The sequence below is a fragment of the Nomia melanderi genome, chromosome 14, assembly GCF_051020985.1.
Source record: "Nomia melanderi isolate GNS246 chromosome 14, iyNomMela1, whole genome shotgun sequence".
NCBI classification, from domain to species: Eukaryota; Metazoa; Arthropoda; class Insecta; order Hymenoptera; family Halictidae; genus Nomia; species Nomia melanderi.
Window position 1 is genome coordinate 8,556,860 of NC_135012.1, and position 21,745 is coordinate 8,578,604.

A 21,745-nucleotide genomic window follows, 5' to 3' on the forward strand; every position below is an offset into this window, starting at 1 on the left:
CTATTCAACTCCACTCTCTAAACATTTCAAAAACCCACCCTTCTCATTTCCCTTCCCCAATCCTCAAAACTAATTCACCGATACCCAAACCAACTGAGTACTTTCCTCAAGCGCCAACCAACCCCCTTAATCCATGGGCCGCGAGCACGCGAGCGAATATATTTCAATCATCATAAATTTCCCGGGCTGTTTCCCCGACTCCGACGACGAGTTTCGACTCGTTTGACACTGTCGGATTCGCCGTTAACTCCCACTAGGTCAGCCTCCCGGCGACTTTAATCCTCTTCACGCAGATATCCAGAGGCGCGTGACCAGCTGGCCGAATCTCCTCGTGATCGTCTTGTTTCGCCACCGAGAGTGCTGGCCCGATGTCGCCGGCATCCTCTGTCCCTCTGTCCGACGGCGGTTGAGAGACACTGTTGACAGTGTACTCTGAGCAACGTGAAATGACTCAGTGGCTTCTATATATAGAACGTGTTCCTCCCGCTACTCGGTGTTTCTAGTCAAGTGCAGCCTTCGTTTGATTTACGCCGTTCATGGCTACCACGAAATCCTCCGATCTCCCCCTGCCTCTCCCCCTGTTTCTCTGTAGGGTTCGCCATAACTGCGCTCCCGTGCAGCAACCCCCATGGAATCCAGACCCGACGCACCCTAATTGAACCCGCCGGAATCTACTCCATCAAATCTATCAATGAAACGTCTCCGCGATGCTCGTGCTCTCGTTCGATCATTCCGCTGGCCAAGGGATTTTTGTAACCGGAGAATGTTGTGAGGGGTGTGTCGGTTGTTCGCCGAGTATGCTCTCCTTTTGCCGGCGAACAACACGCGAGAGCTGCTTGTAGAAGGGTTGGAATGTTTTGAATAGTGTATGGCTTGTTTTACGGAGTACGAGTTAATGGCCGGCAATATTTCTTTGCCATTAACCCTGCTTATTATATTATTTTATCCGCTACTTGAATAATATTGAAGCGGATTTGTGATTTTATGGTAGTTTTAAGGAACTTTCATCGATACTATTTTCTTTTTATTTCTACGCAATATTATACAAAGAAGCATGAATTTTAAATTCTCACGAAATTTAATTAGAACCGTAAATTATAAATACACAACAGTATCAGTCGCGAAACTTGTTCGGAAGCCTGCTCGAAATCCTCTCGTACAAGCTACAAAAGTGTATTTCTTAATATTCCAACGGACGTTTCACAGGCGACATTACTAACCCAACGTGTTCAACAATTTCCGAGCGAATCGCCCATATCTTTTCATAAATTTCACCAGTAAAACTCGGAAACGCGTCACTCCGAGCCATTCGTTAGGCCTCGAACATTAACAGCCCAATCCCCGTGAGCAATGTCCCCGGCGATTTTCGACGGGCCAGACGAAAAACGCGCGTGTACGAGACACAGGAGATCATCGTGGTCTCGTTATCGCCTCGTTCTTCCGTTCGTAAAGCGAACAATTAACGACGCGGCGACGGTGGCGGCGGGCGGGCGGGATCGTGAAACGTGCGTCGAGCGCAGCCCGAAAACCCCCTCTAATTTGTTGATAAATACTCTTCGGTGTTCGGGCCGGGACCGACGCTTAAAATTAGACGTTTTACGAGCGGGCATCACGTTAGGTGCGATGCGTGCGTGCGTGGACGCACGCCACTAAGCGTATCCGATATCAAAGCTACCCCCGTTGCTCCATTACGAACCCGAGAAGAGACAGAGAGAGAGAGAGAGAGACACCGGAAAGGTCGCGGGAGGACCGAATCAACGTCACCGGGGAAACCGGTCCGCGATGCGTCCCGCGAGAGGCAAGCTTTGTCTCGTCTCGAGTTTCTTTATCGTCGAAGTTGGAACATGGTTTCACGCCGGTGTCCAGACAGCAGCGGCCGGCTATGATGTTTGCAGAACGGCCGGCTTTGATCTTCCCGGAAGATCTAATTCGTGTGTTTACGGAGATTTCTTGTAAACATTCGCACTCCGCGGATTTTAAGGAGCAGTGGATATGTTCTGCGGTTCTGGGTGTCGGAGGGTGTCTTTGGTTATTTTCGGTGAAATTGTGCTTCATTCTGCGGGCGAAAGTTTGAACAGATGGTTCGAACGGTTGGGGCTTCGGTGGATTTCTTTTTTGGAGAAAGGGTCATAACTTGTCGTTGAGGTTATGTTGATCCTTATTTGTAGTTTTTTTCTATATAATGCGTGAATATTTGTTGACTTGTTACTGTTGGTGTGTTCTCTGGGTAACTTTAGGTCTTGGTACTAGAAGTACCGAGCTACATTTTTTATAAAATCCACAAGTATATTCATTACAATCTTAATTAATATATATTTCAAATTCTTTCATAAACAGTTAACAGTTTTAGTATTAAAATGCGTGAGGTATTAATTCAATGAAAAAGTATCTGTCTTTAATTCAGAAGTGATAGGCCTTTTCGATTTTTATGAATGATACATTCTTCATAGAGTTAGTCTGCCTTTAAAAGCGGGGGATAATAAGTCGGCAGAGAGCAAAACAGTTAGCAGTTAATGCGTTCATTGGTGACTCATGTGATGTTTTCCGCTGATGTTGCTCCCGATTCCGGATTCACGGAATTAATATCTGGACAATTGCAGGCGTACTCGGCCATGTCACCGAACGGAGAACCGGCGGCGCCGATTCTGGGCTCGGCGGTGACCAGTGCGGCCTCACTGCCACCAATGTCCACATTCCGGGGTAGCGGCGCAGTTGCGGCGAACAGCGGTACCGGTGCACCATCCCCGGCGTCGTTGCAATATAGTCATAGTCCCGGTGCACCGACGACCGCACCCTCCGCGCCCAATTCTGCACCCACGACGAACCAGCAACCCGCCACGGGGGACAACCTCGGCAAGACTCTCGCGTCTGTAGTCAGCACCAGAGTGAGTATATTCAAAATGATTCTATTTGCTTAAAATAATTGGTCAATTTTAGAGCTATTCAGTAGTACATCGATCAGTTATTTTATTAATTTGATTATAGAAATATTGAAGCGTTTATTGACGTTGAGTGACTTATATTTTAAAAGATAATATTAGACAGTACATTCAGTAATTCAGAAAAATATCTGTAGCTTTCTAATAATTGTAAAAATATAAGTTAGAATTAGGTTAGTTTGAATTATACAATGGTTTTAATGCCAAAAGAATAGAATGGGAGGAGGAAAATTAAACTTGAGTGAAATTTGAAATTCAAAATTCGAGATTAGAAGTATTAAACTTTTAGTATCAAATTTATATGTAAACTATTAAGTTTACTCAATAGAAAATTTGATAACATTTGAAAATTGAATATTCAAATTTAGACTATGAGTATACATTACCTTTATCGCAAACGTAAATGTAATACTTTCGCATCACTTCCGCCGTAATTTCCCCGTTACAACGAACCAGTACATTGACTCAAATACCTGTCAGCTGTATTTATGGAACTATATCACGTCCGTTGCCACCGTCTCATCTTTTCATAATTCAAAGAAGAAATTACACGCTCCGGCAGCCTTTCCTTTGATGTTCTAAAAGTCTTTCAGTGCTGGGGGATATCCTCTTTCCCATATATCTTCATCACTGTGGCGAAGTTGATCAAACTTTGTGCGTTTCTTGACCTTGCAGATCTACCCCACGGACCAATCAGTATCGAGTTATAGCAGCAACCCATCGACGCCAGTCAGTTCGCCGCCACCTTTGACGGGTTCGGCGCCAGGCTGGGCAGCAGGTGCTGCACCAGTGTCTCCGCACTTCACGGCGGATCCCAACCGCGGAACCATTCACATGGTATGCACTCAATGCAACTACGATATCATTATTTATTTCACGTTTATACAGTTCACTTGTAACATTCTTCACCCGGCCACTTCCAACGGGACTTTCCGACTTAAATTCATTCATGTAACACTGGCTTCGTAGAATCCGTCAATTTGACGAATGTAATTCATCAAAATTATTCGATCGAACTTTGCATCAATGTTTATTGATTTAATTATTCGTGTCTTAATTGTCTATTTTTGAAGCTCTAATTTTCACAATCTATGTGAATACTTATATTTCTAATGCGTTGAAGTGTACAATAAATGTATATTTGGTGTTAGAGAAAAAGAAAAAAAAATGAGAATAGAAGATTTTTGTAGGATTTTTGGGATTTACGATCTCGATCGAGTTAGGGGATTCGGATAATGGGATTCTCGTTGGAAAGTGACGGGTGCATCCTCGAACGCAGACACGCTTCATCACCGTTTCGGTGCGCTTTAGAAACAGGTCAAGGACGTTCGTAACAGAAACCTCTCGTTGGCTCGTTCACTATCTCTTTTGCGATATTCCGTCGTGTGCACTGAGACGAGACGCGTTTTAAACCACCGTTTGTCACCACGCAACTGACTGACTTTTCGTTTCGCTCGGGGGAGGATCGAGGCGCGGCTCGAACGATCGGGTTAAAGCCACGCGAACCGCTGAGGGAGTTCGAGCACACACCTGGACAAAATGTTTGTTGAGACTCGTTTGTACCAATCAGATTTTCCCGTTGCTTTTTTAACCCCTTGCTTCGTGGTTTCTTTCGCAACTGCTCTCATATAGAGTAATTTTATCTTGAACTGAAAGGTAAATCACACTTGCATTTTAATATTCAATCCATAAATTCACTGTTTAGTATAATTAATACTATTTATTACAATTTATTATTTGATAAAGCCTCTACAAATGTATTATTTTATTTTCAATATTTTACTAAAATAAAAATCGAATTTTCTGTCTATTATAATCGGTACTATTTCTATTATTTATTATGTATTAAAGTCTACAAGTACAAATTCAAATCTGAACAGTATACCTTGATTAAAATGGAACGGTTGCATATTGTCTGTAATTATTCAGTTCGATGCGAAACGTTCGCGCATTCCGCTCGATGAAACAAGACAAGGGGTTAATTACACGAAATCAAGAGCGCGCTTCGCTTTCTTTAATAAAAGTGTCGTAACACGCCGGTGAACAACCGCGATTGCCCAGAAGCGTCGGAACACGAATTTCATTATCATTCGAGTGGAGTGTAACTCAAGCTTAATTAATTGGTACCACAATAGCCTGGTAACAACAAGATTAATCGCGTTCACGCTGTGCGTTAAATGCGTCCGCATAGTTTCTGAAGTGACCATGCAAAACGTTTTCTGGGTCAACAGTCGCGTTGCACCGGCACGGAAGTGCGTCCAAAACGCGTGCACGGTCCCAAAGGGTGGGAACGAATTTCCAAGCGCCGAGACCTCTCTCTTGCACTCTCGCACCTGTGAATCAGGGCTGACCGCCGGAACCGTTGAGATTGTCACGTTTTCTTTTCACTTTACTTTGATTTAATTGTTCCTTTCTCCGTAACGATTAATTCCAATTGCAACCGCACCCAAGTAGCATGCACACCAGATGCATCAGAAAGTTTCACCCACCCGTGTGTACGCATTATTTTCTTACTCGTGTTCCTCCCCCAACCCACAGATCAATCATTTAAAAAAATAAAAAAAAAATAAACCGACAGCATCTCTCTCATCGTTCGTCATTTTTTACGTGTCTTTTCTCTCTCTTTCTCTCTCTCCCTCTTCCTCTCTCTTTCTTTCTCTCTTTTTCTCTCTTTTTTTCTCTCTCTTTTTCTATATCTCTCTCCCTCTTCCTCTCTCTTTCTTTCTCTCTTTTCCCTCTCTTTCTTTCTCTCTTTTTCTCTCTCTCTCTCTCTCTCTCTCTCTATCTTCCGTTTTTGTTCACCGTTTACTCCTTGTTTGTTGTGAACGTTGTGTTGACTTGGTTGTTCTCTTTTTTTTTGGTTTTGTTGTTGCGTTGGTGTTGTGTGTGAAGCCGGCGCCTGAACAGCAGAGGCTAGACGATGCCATCGGCTTCCTTCGCGACCACGCCGAGGTGAGGATTGCCGATTTTCAGTTTTTTTTATCTCTACCTCCTTCCCCCCCCCCCAGCCCTCTATCGCTCGTTGTCTACTTGTCACGACCCCCTCACTCATTCGTTAACATCACATTCTGTGCATGAACCACTCACACGATCGTGATTATTTCTGTGTACACATGACACCTGCGACGGTTTTACCGGGATCAACCGCGGCACACGTCTTTCCAACCCCTTGATCAGTTTACTGTTACCTCGGACGATAAGTTGAGAATGAAACATCCGGTTTTGAGCGTTAATGTCGAGAAGTAATTGTAGATTTTACGTTGATTTAAGGTAACCCCTGGCTTTATGATATTGATTTCTGGGAGGTTTTAAAATGAGTTTAAATAGTTACGTTGTTTTTACATTAGCTTAAGCTGCAGCGGAAAACTGTATGTTTAAATTTTTAGATTCTTTCTTGCGAATTATTTAGCCAATAGTAAAACAATAATCGACGTGATAGAACTTTGAAAACGTTCTATTCAGAGCAAGTTTTCAGTGATCCATAGATTGTGATATATTCGTAGAATTATTAACTTAATTTCCGAGACGGCAATAAATTCCTTTCTTTACTCACTAATCGTCCGTTGACTTTGTTTAATCCTTATACCGCAGAAATCGTTGTTAAAGATATCATTTTATAAACGATAGATTTACGAGGAGTTTATTTAAGCATTCTGTTATTGACTCTAACACGAATGAATTATATCGGTATAGAATTAGATACTCAAATTTATGTGTATTTTATGAAAATTTTATATCTCGGTATAAAATATTAGATAAAACAAGTTCATCGAGTTAATAATTAATAAATTCAAATTAATGCAACGTTGAAAGCATCATTTCATTCCTTTCGCTACCCTGATGGATAAAGATCTTAGCAAATCCTCCGAAATTAAATGTATTTCGCGGTTCAAGGATTAACAGCATGCTGAATTCCTCCTCGCAAATCAATCTACGTTCCGCGCTATCTCTTGAAAACACACTCGACACTCAGCTCTCTTCGTTTCCACACACGCTTCTCCATTGCTTCAGAAGAAAATCTCTAAAGAACCACCGCCAGCGTCGAAGTCGCTCGAGTTGAGATTTTCCATGGAAACCTTCGACGCTGGTGATCCCGTAGACCAAAGTCGGACTGGTGTGTAATCGAGTCGCGTGTCCGGTATTCTGTTGGTACAGGGAACGCGGATGGAGGAACGACTGGACGATGCCATAAACGTTCTGAGGAACCACGCGGAGAGCCAGCTGGGACTCCATCTTGGTCCCGTTGGTCCACACGGTCCCATCTACTCCCACACGTCACCACCGCAATTGGACCATTTGGTGAGTTTGCATTTTTTTGATATCTACGTTATAGATTCCCGAAATTGGGATAGAGAAAAATTTCAATATTACATATTTAAAGGAATTGTTATATTTAATAATTATATTTCATTAATTATACTTAACTATTATTAAATACTTACTATAATTATATTTAATTGATTATATTCAATGAATATGTGCAATTAAACATTACATATTTTATTTAATAATTGTATACAAATTGAGAATGTTCCAACAGAATGATCAGTTTCGAAAATGGGTCTCAATTTATTAAAGTTTAGGAACCATTGATCAATATCAAACATTTGTTTTATTGTTTGCATTTTCTGATTAACGGGCTTCCAGTTCATCATTAATGAATTTTTTAATTACAGACGAGTCCACATCCCGCGGTAACAGTGACGCAACCCCAGGGTTCCTACCCTGGTCTCACCCCCACGCCCGACACAGACGGTTCTATCAAAATCGAGAGGTTACCTGTGTCGAATGCCAGTAAGTTGACGAGTTTCTTTTCTATCTACTGTCGACAGTTTCCTGGAATAGAGTACGATGTCTTAATAAATCTTGATTCCCGGTGGTAATTTATAGCTTTGTTACTTTATGAGTCAGTTTAAGTGTCGGCTGAAAAGTAATTAACTCGATGGGTCTCGAGAATTTCGCGCCTTTCCTCGAGGGTAAAACTAAGAATATTTTAAATACACGGTACAACTCGGGATTCTTCACACACTAAATAGAATATAATGTCCTTTTACATTTAGTTCCAGTAAATGTCTATTTTATTCATTCTCCAATAGTTTCTCCTGAAACAAAAAAATTCTTTCACGTCTTTCAAATCTTCAATAGTTAATTCCGTTCAATTCAAGCGTAAAACCATTCCACTCATTTAAATCTCATCGTAAACGGACAACACAATTGGCAATGAATTTCTTATACCAATCGACAAACATCAAGTCTCAAACTCCCCAATCTATTCATCCACACAAATCACAAAACACCGAACTGTAAAAAAATCTGCCAAGTAACCGTAATTCAACTTCAACGAGACCCCCAAACGTCCACCCCTATAAACATAAGACGCGACAAGAAACGAACATAATAAATAATCCCAACTAATGCGACCAAAGACGAGTGTCAATGAGCTCCAACAAACGGGCTGGCCGTGCTCGTTTCTATTCGCGGTGTCGCATCATCGGGCAAGCACTTTTTCCCATGAGCAGCTTGCGCGCTCGCGGCACCCGGGGTAAGAAAGGAAAAAAGATAGAGGAGAAGGAGTTCCCAGGTGTTCCGCGGCGGAGTTGGAGCCCGATAAGGAAACATTAGATAAATCACGCGAAGTAGCTACTATCCTGCATCGTTGTCGTGCCTTTATTATTCTCCGAGACCTCTGTCTCTCTGCAACAGTCGGCCTCCCGCCTCCCTCCCACCCCATTGTCTCCGTTTCTGTCACGCTTCTTGTTCCTCTTACTCCGTAATCCTTCTCCCGGCGGTCGCCTAATGGAATGCGCAAGTTTTCCGAGGGCAGTTCGCCAAAGAAGCGCTCTTTTCACCATCATTCGACCATTTCTGGCAGCGCGGAATTCAGACCGCGCTCCCTCCGCCCACCGCGCCGGTGACCGCCATATTGGATGGAGAACGCGCTGCGATCGTGGATATCCGATTGGCTCTTCGTTCTTCTTTTACCGGTTTCCTTTTTCTCTCGCTTTTCTTTGCGCAGGAGACCCTCATAACACGGTTAACCTTTCGCCAGTCACATAGCCGACCTAACTACCCGTTTCTAGGTTTTCTTACGTTCGATTTGCTCTTTACCGGAATTCGATGAAGCTTGTTTAAATTGTTTTTTTTAACATGATTTGTATCCTGATCATGGAAGTCGGTGTAAGGATATTGTAATAACGGTTATTCAACTACAAACATTTTCGTTACTCGTACAAGGATTAATTATTCCTAATTATAGTACAATAATTAACAATTAATTCCATATTGGAAGGATGTCGTGTTATACAAAGATGCAATGCTTCCATCAGTCATTTTGAAACTGTTTCCAAAATACTGTATTACGAGAGAGTTTAATTCGTTTATTTCCTGTTTTTATTTGTATTTTATATTCCATTCCTTCGTCAATGGAAAAGGACAAGAGAAGTTGTTTGCCAGATATTTAAACTACTTGAGCGCCAATAGAGTCTCAGGACAAACCCGTTCAATATATATATATATATATACATTGGCGGGAGAAAAAGAAATCCGTTCGTGGACCTTTGCACACAATCGGCAGTCTGATTTATCTGTGGAACAAACGGTCCGGCTAGAGCCGTGGATTTAATGCATTCGCGAAACCGCTCGTGAATTGTCAAGCCGCGGAGGGAACGTTTATGGAGATGGTTGAATCAGTATCGAGCTTGAAACGCTTCCTGCTCGTAATTGGACGGTTTTCACGGTTTCGTGACTAAGCGGCCCAAAGCTCGAGGATAATGCCGTGAATCGCGATCGCCGTGTTCGGCGAAGGTCGCCGGACGCTTCCGGGGTAAGATCCAACCGCGTTTCTTTTTTTCCCTTTTCGCCACGATCGTCGGCCGGCGGAATTAACGATCTATTTTCTAAAATGGTCTGAAGCGTTTTTTTTTCTTTCTTCTGTTTGTTCTGTTTCATCCTGCGTCGTTTATTCTCAATGGGAATGACGAGTCGAGGTTTACGCGGGGAATTCCATGGAGCTGCTAATCGAGAATTGCGAGTCAACTCGCGATATCGAAGATGGATCGATTATGTATCTTGATTGAAGAACGATATAATTGTTTCAGTGTTGAAACTGATGGATAATAATTTCAGGTGTTCGTTGATTTTAAGTAAAAGTGGAGAAAGTAGGGCTTATAGAAATATTTGATACTAATAAATATAATGTAAAAAAATATTTGAAATTTTTTTTGTCGGTCACAATTTGCTTTGAAGGGGTAAAAATAATCTTCAAAGTTGTCAGAGATATTGAAAAATATGTTTCTAAGAATACCTTGAACAGTATCATAATTAGAACATTATAGATAGTAAGAAACAAGAATTAATTTTTAAAATTACTCCTTTAAATGATATTTCTGTGGATTTATTTATATTCGTCACTAGAATAGTTTAGAATAATTTCTAAAATCGAAAGCATCATTCGAGGAGAATTCTAAATACGAATAAATTAATCAGAGGGGTAATTAATGCTTTTTAGAAGCCTTGGGTCGCATATAACTCCACGAACTCTATTCCACGAACATTATCGATAATTTACCAGTCGACAGCGGACTTTATGCATTTATGACAAATACAAATGCATAAAATATAAAGTATGGAAGTACTCAAAAGTTTCAGAATCTTGATGCTTTATTTTCAAATCAAAAAGGTTCCTAAGAGAAGAAATTGTCAAATGTGAATATCATCCTATTTCATCAATTCTAGCTTATCGATCTTAATTTTTAATCATAATTTTTGTTAGTCAATAATTAACTCCTCGCCTTATAACATCGCGTCGGACTCAAGAAGAAGAAACCAAAGGGCAAAGGGTTAACAATGGAATGACCCTAACGGTGACTATTGCGGAGGAAGTCATAACGCAAGGGGTTAATCTTTGTTTCTCTGAGCGTCTTCCGAACATTTTGATAATGCATAAAGATCCGCCGTCTATTTATCAGTGTTTCCAATGCAAGATGTTTAACGGCAGTATTAATAATGAATAGAATACGTCTCTTTAGAAAAGAGAAAGGACCCTCCGGACAGTAGTGGCGGCGAGACGAAACCGTCGAGCAGCGAGTTGGCAGCGGCGGGTGTGATCGGCGCGGCCACGGTCAACTCGACGTCCCAGGGAAAGGGCACGAAGAGATCGCGCAGATAGTAAGTATATCCTGGATGTATCCTTGTGTTCCGAGATCGAGGCGCGTCGTTAACGACCGTCGGAAAGTGACAGTAGTGAAACCGATTCAAACGGATAACCGTACATCGAGTTTAAACAGTATTGTAATTTATAAAGCAAACATTTCCTCTCGAATCAGTTACCGCCTCGAATCGATTTGCATCGACATCTTTACCTATAAAATTCATTCGAACGCGTAATAATAGAACTCTGTGTAAATACTCCTCGCCTATTGCACAAGGTGAACCACTTAATTGTATTTAACGTAAATATAGAAAAAAATGAAGAGCCGATTGTCTGTATCGCGTGCAACAAAATTTATCGGATTTCAGCCTCGTCCTATTTTCTTGCTATCTTATTCGCTGTTACATAATTCCTTGAAGATGTTTGTTAAGATGTTTTTAATGGCTTGTTTAAATTGCAGTGGAGTCTCGTTTCGAAGTATGTTACTTTCGAAATTAAGAGACAATAAGTAAATTGCAAATTTGTAATTGTTACTGTTAACTTCATTATGTATTAAAATATTAATGTTGCTCGTCACAATTCAGTTATTCTGTATTCGCTCTAAACGTTATCGAGGAAACAGGAAATTTTTCAATATTCATTTCCCAAAACTTATCCGTGAAACTGTGAATTTGCATGAAATTTTACATTCTAGCCTAACGCTTATTGCACGGACATTAAATTATAACAAAGACAAATTAGTTATATCGCAATGAAGTAGATTTAAATTCGAGGCGGGAACTGAAGGGGTAGTTACAACCCCCGACCGCGGCCGGAAATTCCGTTTCCCGTCCGCGTCTCGCGTGAAACACAGAATCCAACTAACTGATTGCATTTAAACAACCGTTGTTCGAGCGCTGACGAAGACTGCGACGATCCCAGCACCAAAGCGGTGCGCGAGAAGGAACGTCGCCAGGCCAACAACGTGCGTGAAAGGTTAGTGAACACACGCAGTACGCACTCCCGTTGTACTCTCAAATCCTCCGTGAATCCCCTTCCAGGACGTCGAATACTTGTTCGTATGCATGCTTGACGAAAAACCGTGGGAGAAAGGTAGAGAGAAAAAATGAAGTAAAGAAAAAAGTAAGTCGCTAAGACAAGAATAATCGAAGAACATATATCTCTCGTCGATTCTGAACGCTATATTTGGCATGCTTACGTTCCTCCCCTGACCGCGAGGCCCGTATTCTAGCGTGACAATTAAAATGCGTCTGGTTAAGGACAGGAAAACGATACAAGTACGATCGACAGTTCATCAATCAGTCTCATTTTAATTCGGCTGTGATTCGGCCAACTCCTTCAAAGGCATGCCAAAACTCACCATCTTAATATTTTCTTGTTCACTATCCGTTTTCTTACGAGCACACCCGTCTTCCCATCTGCATACCACTCTGATCGACTTGTCGCTAGACATTGGTCCATCTAATGAACCGAAATCCACGATGCCTCCGTCCGTTTAGGTTCTGTAAAAAAGGAAGGTTCCCCACGATCACCCTTGTTGCAGTTGCATAATGAAGATTTCTTTCAGACTCGACCGACTCGAAGAACATCCCTTCATTTGTCACGATGTCCCACTCCCTAACCCCTCGAAAAAACACCACCCAAGAATTCTCAATTTTCTAGGTAACAGCACGAACAATCACAGCTCCTGACGATATACAATCACGGTATATCTCCAGGGATTGAAAAGGTTTCGAGAATAACTGTTTGGAACTGTTATATCGGTTTCGACTGAAAGTTATGGAGAACCGAAACATAGTGATAATTGTTATTTGGTACATCGGTTTCGGTCTCGGTTCTGTAATTGTTATTTGCTGATTCTGTATTTCTATCAGAATCGAAAAATAACAGTCATAGTATCGATATACCTAATAACAATTATGATTCCATTTCGATTCTCTATAACTGTTTCAAGCACCGGAATCGATATCAACTGTTTTCAACCCCTGTATCTCTCTCTAGTTCGAACTCTCTGAACGCTGGTTTGTTCTCTCTGTGCAAAGAATACGGGCCCAAAGACATAGAGTACGGAATACCTTGATTGTCTGTCCATAACCACGATCAGCTCTGCGTGTGTTCAGTTGAAAGAGAATTGAGTAAGGAAAGAAGGAAGCAATATTAACGGTAGACTCTAACAGATTGAATACGCAAAATAGAGGATCTCGAGCGACGTTTGTTTCTCGCCTTTCCGAATTTCGAGCCGCGGAGCGTAGAATCACTGTACGGTTTTCATTGCTGTCGCGATCGCTCGATCCAGGACGATCAAACGGCGGGGATCGAACGCCTACGTCAGGTGATTAATCGAGTATTGTTATTGCGCAACTGTTGTTCGAGCGCCGAGGACGAGGATGACGATCCCGACGTGAAGGCGCAAAGGGAGAAAGAGAGGCGGCAGGCGAACAATGCTAGGGAAAGGTAAGGAAACCGGTGGACGCAGGATCGGCGTGCAGTGAATCGCGAGTCTCTTCTTCCCATCCGATTTTCCAACGATTCGAGAGACACTCGAGCTCGGCCCGTATTCTATGTGACCAAAGGGAGGTGCCAGATCAGTCGGCAGTGCTATCACGCCAAAGAACCTTGAGATTCTTGAAGGATATCGCTAGAGAACGTTTCTCTCTGTGTTTTTATCGAGGAATCTGCAAACTGAGCGAAATCGATTTCCGCTTTACGTATCTGAAAATTTCGTTTTGCATAAGTTTTCATGGTCTTGTGACAGAGGGACGGAGATTCGTTTGATGCTAACCAGTTGAGTAGAAACTGATGTAGTTTCGTGAGTGGAATTTGGGATAGAGCAATGAATGTTTCTTTACTGAGTATTTTTATTCATGAAGAGAATTTTTAAATTGTTGCGAGTCGGTTGAAGTATCAAATTATTAAAAAATGGCAGAGATGGTTCTCTTCTGTACTATTTTCCAAATTATCGAAGCGTTGCGCAAGGAAACTTAGGTACTAAACAGATTTTCATGATCCTCGAAATCCCACTTTGAATAACCGCTGAATAATAATTTAGTTTAGTAGTTAACGGTGATTTGTCCGTTTAGGATACGTATTAGAGACATCAACGAGGCCCTTAAGGAACTCGGCAGAATGTGTATGACGCATCTGAAGACGGACAAGCCTCAAACGAAGCTAGGTATCCTCAATATGGCTGTTGAAGTGATCATGACGCTGGAACAGCAAGTTAGAGGTTGGTATTGGAATGATTTTAGCACTAAATATACCACCACCGGTCAACTGATCAGTTTTAAAATTTGCTTTAAAATTCCGCGCTTTTCGTTCATTTAACTTCATATCAAGTCTTGTATTCCTATTTCTAATCGAGAAAATTTATCGTCTAACTTGTTTACCTTTATTTTATAACCAGTTATTTAATTAGTTACGGTAGGAGTAGGTATGCACAAAGTGTCGGTACGTTTAGTGTTAACCGACTCCGTTTTATGATTCCGTGAAATGTTGTCTGAACCAATGATTATCTTTTTGCAGAACGAAATCTTAACCCAAAGGCAGCGTGCTTGAAGAGGAGAGAGGAAGAAAAAGCCGAAGATGGACCGAAACTACCCGGCCATCTTGCGGCACACATAGCTCACCCGCACCCTCACCCCCACCCGCATTCTCAGCCACCCTTTTCCGCGATGCCTGTAAGTCTTTCTTCCGTTATATTTACACGATCCCAAACTAAATTATCTGGTCGAACAAGATTTCTCGCAATCAGCTTTTATATAAGTTATCCTGCAAGAATTTGAATTAATTGGCTCGGTATTAAGACTATAAGGAATTCTTGAAATAGTAATGGCAAGAAATTGATAGTTCGGCTATAACTTAAAGATTTTTCTTAAGCATGTATTTATTTCCGAATGAATTCAGATCCAATTACAGTTACTTTCTAATGAGATCGTATACGTCCGAATAATAAGAAATTTGCGATATCTACGAATGATCTTGAGCGGTTAATTAACACATTCAGTATCGCGCTAAATTGTAAATGTCAAAACCTGGTTTAGTATATTTCACTGAGGAAATGTCTTAAGCGATTCTTTATTTAAATAGTATATAATTAAAGAAACTGTTAGTAATTATTGTTCAATAAATCATCATAACTGTAATAATCATTATAACAGAATATCCAACACGCCTCACAAACAGCTATAAAGACATTGATTTATTTCATACATTGCTATCTAATTTACTATTATTTTGTTATTACCCTCGACATTTTCATTCCATTTAAAAAAAACAACGGTCAACAAAAATGATTACAACACAAAAACAAAATTAGTAAAAATTAGTAGATTTTGTACAATACTTACATAGTACTTATTTTCTATCCCCCATCTATAATAGTATGTTTATTTATCTATAAAAAAATAATTTCTTTAATACAGATCTCAAATTTATTTGTTACAGGGTCCGCCCCCTTCCCTTCAGCACAATCCATCGCAGCCCCAGTAGCAGCGGCTCAGCGGCGGTGTGATCCTGTGTTAAAAGGGGTAGATACAGCTTAAACTTATTCGTGGCTTCGGGACGCGTGCATACAAAGAGAGGACGTTTCCCCGGCCCCGTGTGTGCCCGTCGTACGAGCCAGAGAAAGGGAGAGAGAAAGAGAGAGAAACTCGAGGGTATCGCTCGGCGACGAGTCCGACCGAAAAAAAACCGTTGGAGGTGCACACCCCTTCGAACTAATCGGTGCGTACCCCGGGAAGAGACGGGAAACTGGTAAAAGAAGATACCGCTCGGAGAACTGTACTCCACGAAGATGCTGTTCGTGGGATACCTGTGTTCAGTCGTCAACGCAACACACGGGAGGAACGGATACACGGTGCAGGGCGCGAATAGAGATTCCAAGTGTGCAACGAAAGCAGCACCCGGTAATATCAACGGTTTGTTTCCTGCGAGAATAGACTCCAAATCACACGCGCATCACCGACGAACAAGGAAAAATTGTTTTCTGTGCGTCGATGCGAAAGCATATCCAATTCGCGAGAGACGGAAGAAGAGAGAATGACAGAGAGAAAGATAAACAAAGAGAGAGAGAGCGAGAGAACGAGAGAGCGAGAGAGAGAGAGAGAGAGAGAGTGAGAGAGGAGAAAAGGTGTAAGGGCGCGAGGGAGGGTATGAGAGTTTGAGTGAAGGTGGAAGGGAGGGAGGGAGAGCGAAAGAGACAGAGAGTGAACGGAAGAGCGAAAGAAGTATAGTATGTGTGAGAAAGTGAGAAAGAGTGGGAGAGAGTAAGTTACTTTTAAGAGGCATCTACCCCCCACCCCCTGCGAAGGCGGCTTGAAATTATTTTTATAAACAGCGAGAAGACAAAGGAATATGGTTCCTCTCTTTCGAGATGTAAGAAGCGTGTAGTGCGATCGAGGTTCTACTTGAAACGATCGATCCCCGCTACGACAAACCCCTAACCCAAAACCAATTCCCACCCTCGAGAAACCCTTAAAGCGAAGGAGAGAAAAATCTGGACTATTGAAGGGATATAAAGAGAATCACCGGTTATTCTGTGTGTGTATGTATGTATGCGCATGTGTGTATGTGTGTGTACGCGGTCACGCCGATAATGTATGACTTAGGGAGAGATTTTGGACACTGGACAGGACGGGAGGATCGAGCGATCGCTGAGGACGATCTCGTGGATCTCCTTTCCTCGTCGTTGGACCCGACGATGGAACCGCGGTTTTCTCGTCTCCGCCGCTGCCGCGTCGTCGAATGTACATAAGCGAAGACGATCGACGATCCGGTGGGGGTCCAGATCCGGGACGAGATCCTCCTCGGTGGCTAGGAGAGCGAAAGGTGAAGATGAAAGTGGAATTTTGTACATAGAGAAGGGACCGACGACGATCGTGTTTCCGCGAGGCGTTCAGCGAGAAGGGAGGATCTTCGTTTCGCGAACTAATTGTCTCGTTCGTTCCGTTTCTCATTTTTTTTTTCGTCCGTTTCTGTACTTACGCGCGCGGCGGAGGATCGACGAAGGATCAACGCGGCCAGCCGCGATCTCGACGGGCACGGAGGCGACGGTTCGCTTCCGTTCTCACTAGATTCTGTTCTCCTTATTTTCTTTCTTTTCCTTTTTTTTTTTAATTAATTTTTGCTTTTATCTTCCGTTCGATTCGGTTTCTCTCGCTTTTTTGTCGGTTTTCGCGACGGTTCGACGAATCGGAACCGGAGGATACGCGAGATAGAAGATGGAGAGAGAGAGAGTGAGAGAGAGAAAGGGAGAGAGAGAGGGTGAGAGTGAGGGGGGAGTGGAGAGTGAGAGAGAAGAGAGAAAGGATAATTTACTAGCGCGAGAAAGCGAAAAATATGCGAAATTAGGTGCGAACGATAGGGAAATTTAAGGGACGGAGTGTGAGATATATATTATATATATATATATTTATATATATACACGGAGGATCCATCCGAACCCATCGAACACGGAGAGAATGAAAACGAAGTTCAAACATATCCCACGCATAATTGTATATATATACGGCGTACACCTAAACCAATTACCTTATTACGATTATTATTATTACTATTATTATTATTTTATTATTATAATCATCATCACGATGGTTATTATTTTATTATTATTATTATTATTGTCACGATTATGATTTTATTATTAATTATTATTATTGATCATTATTATTATTATTACTACCGATTAACGATCGCCGAGAAGATCCTTCGTGAGAGAGAAAAAGGGGACATTTTTGTTTTTGAACAAAAATATAGCTCAACTCAATGTGTACCCAGTTGCCATGTATTTTAATTTATTTAGATTCTTAAATAAATTTTATTGAATAAAAAAAAAACGAAACATACGAGAAACAGAAATAAAAGGAAACAGTGAAAGTAATTGAGTAGACAATATAACGAGAACAAGAGAGAAATAAACTTATACCCTACCTGCGAAAACCACGGCGTGCGCCTCCTAAGTGAGCGTCCACGCTCCTTTCACTTCGTCCCTGTTATTTTGTCTCTCCTCTTGTTCTCTCTGTTATTTTCTTTTTCCCACTTTCCATGTTAATTCGTTCGTACCGTTTCCTCGGTCTCCCCTGCGTTACGTCCCTTATCGTGATCCTCTTCTCGCATATTACACACAGCTATATTTTTCTTCAAAAGCACGTATGTACATGTATCACATGTACGCATATATCTAGATATGTATCGAACGTTTTCTTTTTTCAAAGAAGAAAAAAACGCGAAGGAAAGAAACACAAGAGAAAGAAAAGAAAAGGAAAGAAGAATGAAAGTCTCGCTCTCTGTACCTTCGTGTTCCTCTCTCGCTGCTGTCTAGAAAGATCCACACACGCACACACATGTACACGAACACACCCGAACGAGGATCGTTCTCGATCCCACATGGTCGCCTATATTTCTTCGCCCGTGAACCGGAAGTACGCGGGAGAACAATGTTCCCTTTTACCTCCTCCAACTCCTTCGTCCTCCTCCTCGCCGTGAAGAGAAATGAAGAAAACCAGAACGATCGCGAGATTCGGCGAATCGGAAATGGGAAAAACGAAGAGAGAAAATAGATTCGGGACGATCCGAGGTGTCGTTCGTCGGAGGATCGCGGCCAGAACTCGATCGAGAGATAACTCGCACAACCTCGCTTTACTTTTTAAAATGTCAGTCGTTCGCCGTAGTCGCGCGGCTAATTACCTCCGATTTAAGATATAAGAGAGTTTACGGGACAAAAAGATCGACGAGTCGGAAGGAAGTGAGAAAAGACGGAGAAGAATCGGATCTGCCGATCGCATGTTTCACTACGATACGAGGAGGTCAGCGGACGATTCACGGATGATAAATTACGTGAACGGACGCGAGAAGACACTGCATACACGAAACACACACGACGCGCGCACTTATATTCTCGCGATGGTAATCATGTAAAATAATAACGACAATAAATAGCTCGTAAGCCCGTCTAAGCTAGGCACACCTGTCGATAGTCTTAGATAGTCAAAGTGGAAAGGCGAAAGGTGAAGAGAGTGTGCTCGGTATGAGTCAACCGATGGAAAGAGAGAAAAAGAGGGAAGAGATTGACGATCGTAGGTCTCTTGACGAATGATCATTATCCCGCGGTAATCGATTCCCGTGATCGTCCTTTCGTTTCGATTTTTCCTTTCTTTCATTCTTTCTTTCTTTGGTTTTCTTTGGTTTTTCTTTAGTCACGCGGTTCTGTTTCGTCTTGACGCATCGTTTTGGTAAAAATTAGAGACGTACAGGATGTTCAATATTGTCTTCGAGCGATTTTCTTGGAGTGTTACAATTGTCTTCAAAACTATTTCGAATTAAAATTGTAATATTACTGTGCCCCAGATGAACTTGTTCCTGACACTTGACCAACGTAATCTTTGTTTTCTACGATAAATATCGAAAACATTTAATCAGTTATGTAGTATTCTTAGTTAAATGAAAGAAAAAGGAACGAAAATAGTTTCTTAACATTTTCTGTTTAGTTATATGTATTGTCGTTACTTTAAACTCTCAAGTTTCGTAGAATGTAAATATTTTTCAGTATCAGTATGTTTATACTGATATATACTTTCTCTTTTCCCATAAATATATTTTAAAACTTGACCTCGAAGCAAACAGCTCACTGTGTTATTGACATCACTCTGTTAACATTATTCAAAGATTCACGATGCCGTTAATCTCTTTCGAAACCATAAATATTTATGCAAAATTCCCTGATGCGTATCTCTCTGAACGAATTTTTTACTCGATTGATTTATGCCGTTAACTGTATCTACAATTTTAACGACGCGTATAAGATGAACGACCTTACGCGAAAACATCCATGTTGACTCTTACAGAGACAAGTTCACTGTCAAAAATCAAATCACATCCCCTTCGAACGTTCAAAACGTTACAAATCTGATCGGAAATTTTCCGAAAAATCATCGGATTCAAAATTGTTGAAAGAAGATTTCAACTGAGCATCCTATACGTTTCATGTGAATTATAAAAGATCGGTTCCTCGAAGAAGACCGCGTCGAATTATTCAACCTCGAATCTCAGAGTTCCTCACATCTATCGAACTCCGAGATTCGAGGTGCATTCGTTCGCCGATCGACGCGATCGTCCTCGAGCCGCCATAATTGAACCGAGCGAGCGGTTTTCGTTTGTTTCGGGGACGCCGGTGATCAGTGTCGTTAATCGAATCACTTGACACTAGAATTGTCAAATGATCGAATTCACTGTTTCGCGTTTCAATTAATTTAATCATTTCAGTTATCATTTATATCGGTCACTTAATAGTTCATCGATTCGATTCATTTAATTATTTATCAGAAAGGTACTGTCTTCTCAATGTTCGCAAAAGAAACTCGAAACGGGTATTCGTGATCTTTTTGATAATTCTAACGTTCATCCCCCACGTTTGCCCGGGACGCGATTGTCGACGAGCGAATATCACACCTTGTACATTAGATCTAACGACATTATTGTATAATATTGTAATTAAACGAGGAAAACAGGGGCAGCGAGGGCGCGTGACCGCCGCCCCACCCCCAACCCCCGAGGATGACAGACAGAGATATGATTTTCGAACATGTAACGCGATCGTCGACGTGAGAACGATCGCGACTCTATTAACATCGATGACGCACGGGCTGAATTATCATGCATATACTGAAGGAGAGTAAGAGGGAGTGCTTGGTTGCATGAGAAAAAAAATTGCGTGACAGAGAATCAAAAACAAAAAACGAGAGACAGAGAGAGAATGAATGAGGACGAGTGAGTCTTTTCGTTTGAGAAAGAAAAAAAATGTATAATTATCGGTAGTAATATTATTATCACTAATAATATAATAAATGTGCCATTTTTTCCATAATCACGGTGCCTCCGGATTCTACTCTTCTCACGGTGTTTGATCACTGTTTCTTTTTGTTTGTTTGTTCGCCTTTTTTTTACGTTCGCCCTTTTTTTTTCTTTCTCACTCGAGCTTCTCCCCCAGGTTTCGTGAAATTTTAATTTGTACGTTCTACGATCTCCGTTTAGCCACCCAGTATTAGGGTCGTGTAAGCAGCCATTCTTGTTTTGCACGTTGATGATTTTTTTGTTCTCTTTGTTTTTTTCTATTTCTTTTTCTTTTCATTACTGTACTCTTGTATCGTTTCTTTCGTCTGTTCTCGCTTTAGGTGCGTCTATTACCCCCCCCCCCCCCCCCACCCTCCGCCCATCAACCCCGGAAATCCACGCCCCTTTTTCGTTAATCAGCCGCCCTTTTATTGCGTAGATTACGAGCATATACATAGTGTAGATACGTTTAGTTGGTAAGATGTACGCCATTTTGGATTACCGTCGGCGGACGAATTGCTCGTTGATTGCCGCCCGTGTTTTCGGAATTCGAGTTCAGCTGTAAAGCCATCATGCAAATGTCGTCGAACGATGGATGTTTGTAATACAGAATTTTCAACGTTTTCAGGAACGACATTGATTTATTCTCTTTCATCGAAATGTATTTATTCTATTCTCTTCTGCGCCTTTAGAACTGAATGTGGTCGCCGATCTCTCGGGCTGTTCGGTTAACTGGTCGAGCAACTTCCTGTTATTATCGTCCCACCAAAAAAATTATCAGACACTTTATATATTTTGGTAAACTTGGTACATCATTATTTTGACAACCGAT

The 21,745-nt window shown here is 41.6% G+C and overlaps 1 protein-coding gene and 1 long non-coding RNA gene across 13 annotated transcripts in view; one reads left to right on the top strand and one right to left on the bottom strand.

Annotated features, from left to right (window-relative positions):
* The window catches only part of LOC116433762 (protein daughterless), a 212,385-nt gene extending 190,849 nt beyond the window's left edge, over positions 1–21,536 (top strand). For 5 of the 12 annotated variants that reach the window (XM_076373741.1, XM_076373743.1, XM_076373747.1 and 2 more), the window contains 10 exons: positions 2,601–2,885; positions 3,615–3,776; positions 5,832–5,890; positions 7,085–7,238; positions 7,616–7,733; positions 10,952–11,105; positions 11,974–12,063; positions 14,169–14,314; positions 14,611–14,765; positions 15,532–21,536. In XM_076373741.1, the coding sequence (XP_076229856.1) occupies positions 2,601–2,885; positions 3,615–3,776; positions 5,832–5,890; positions 7,085–7,238; positions 7,616–7,733; positions 10,952–11,105; positions 11,974–12,063; positions 14,169–14,314; positions 14,611–14,765; positions 15,532–15,576 (1,368 nt within the window). In that variant the 3' untranslated portion in view covers positions 15,577–21,536. Of the gene's footprint in view, positions 1–2,600; positions 2,886–3,614; positions 3,777–5,831; positions 5,892–7,084; positions 7,239–7,615; positions 7,734–10,951; positions 11,106–11,973; positions 12,064–13,452; positions 13,543–14,168; positions 14,315–14,610; positions 14,766–15,531 lie in introns of all 12 variants that reach the window. The other 7 variants (XM_076373737.1, XM_076373739.1, XM_076373738.1 and 4 more) reach the window with 7 other exon arrangements.
* On the bottom strand, positions 7,227–18,147 carry LOC143175277 (uncharacterized). Its single transcript, XR_013000055.1, has 3 exons — positions 18,016–18,147; positions 12,449–12,590; positions 7,227–8,041 (listed from the first exon to the last, which is right to left on the bottom strand). It is a non-coding gene; the product is annotated as an uncharacterized LOC143175277 (long non-coding RNA).
* Positions 21,537–21,745: the final 209 nt, after the last annotated feature.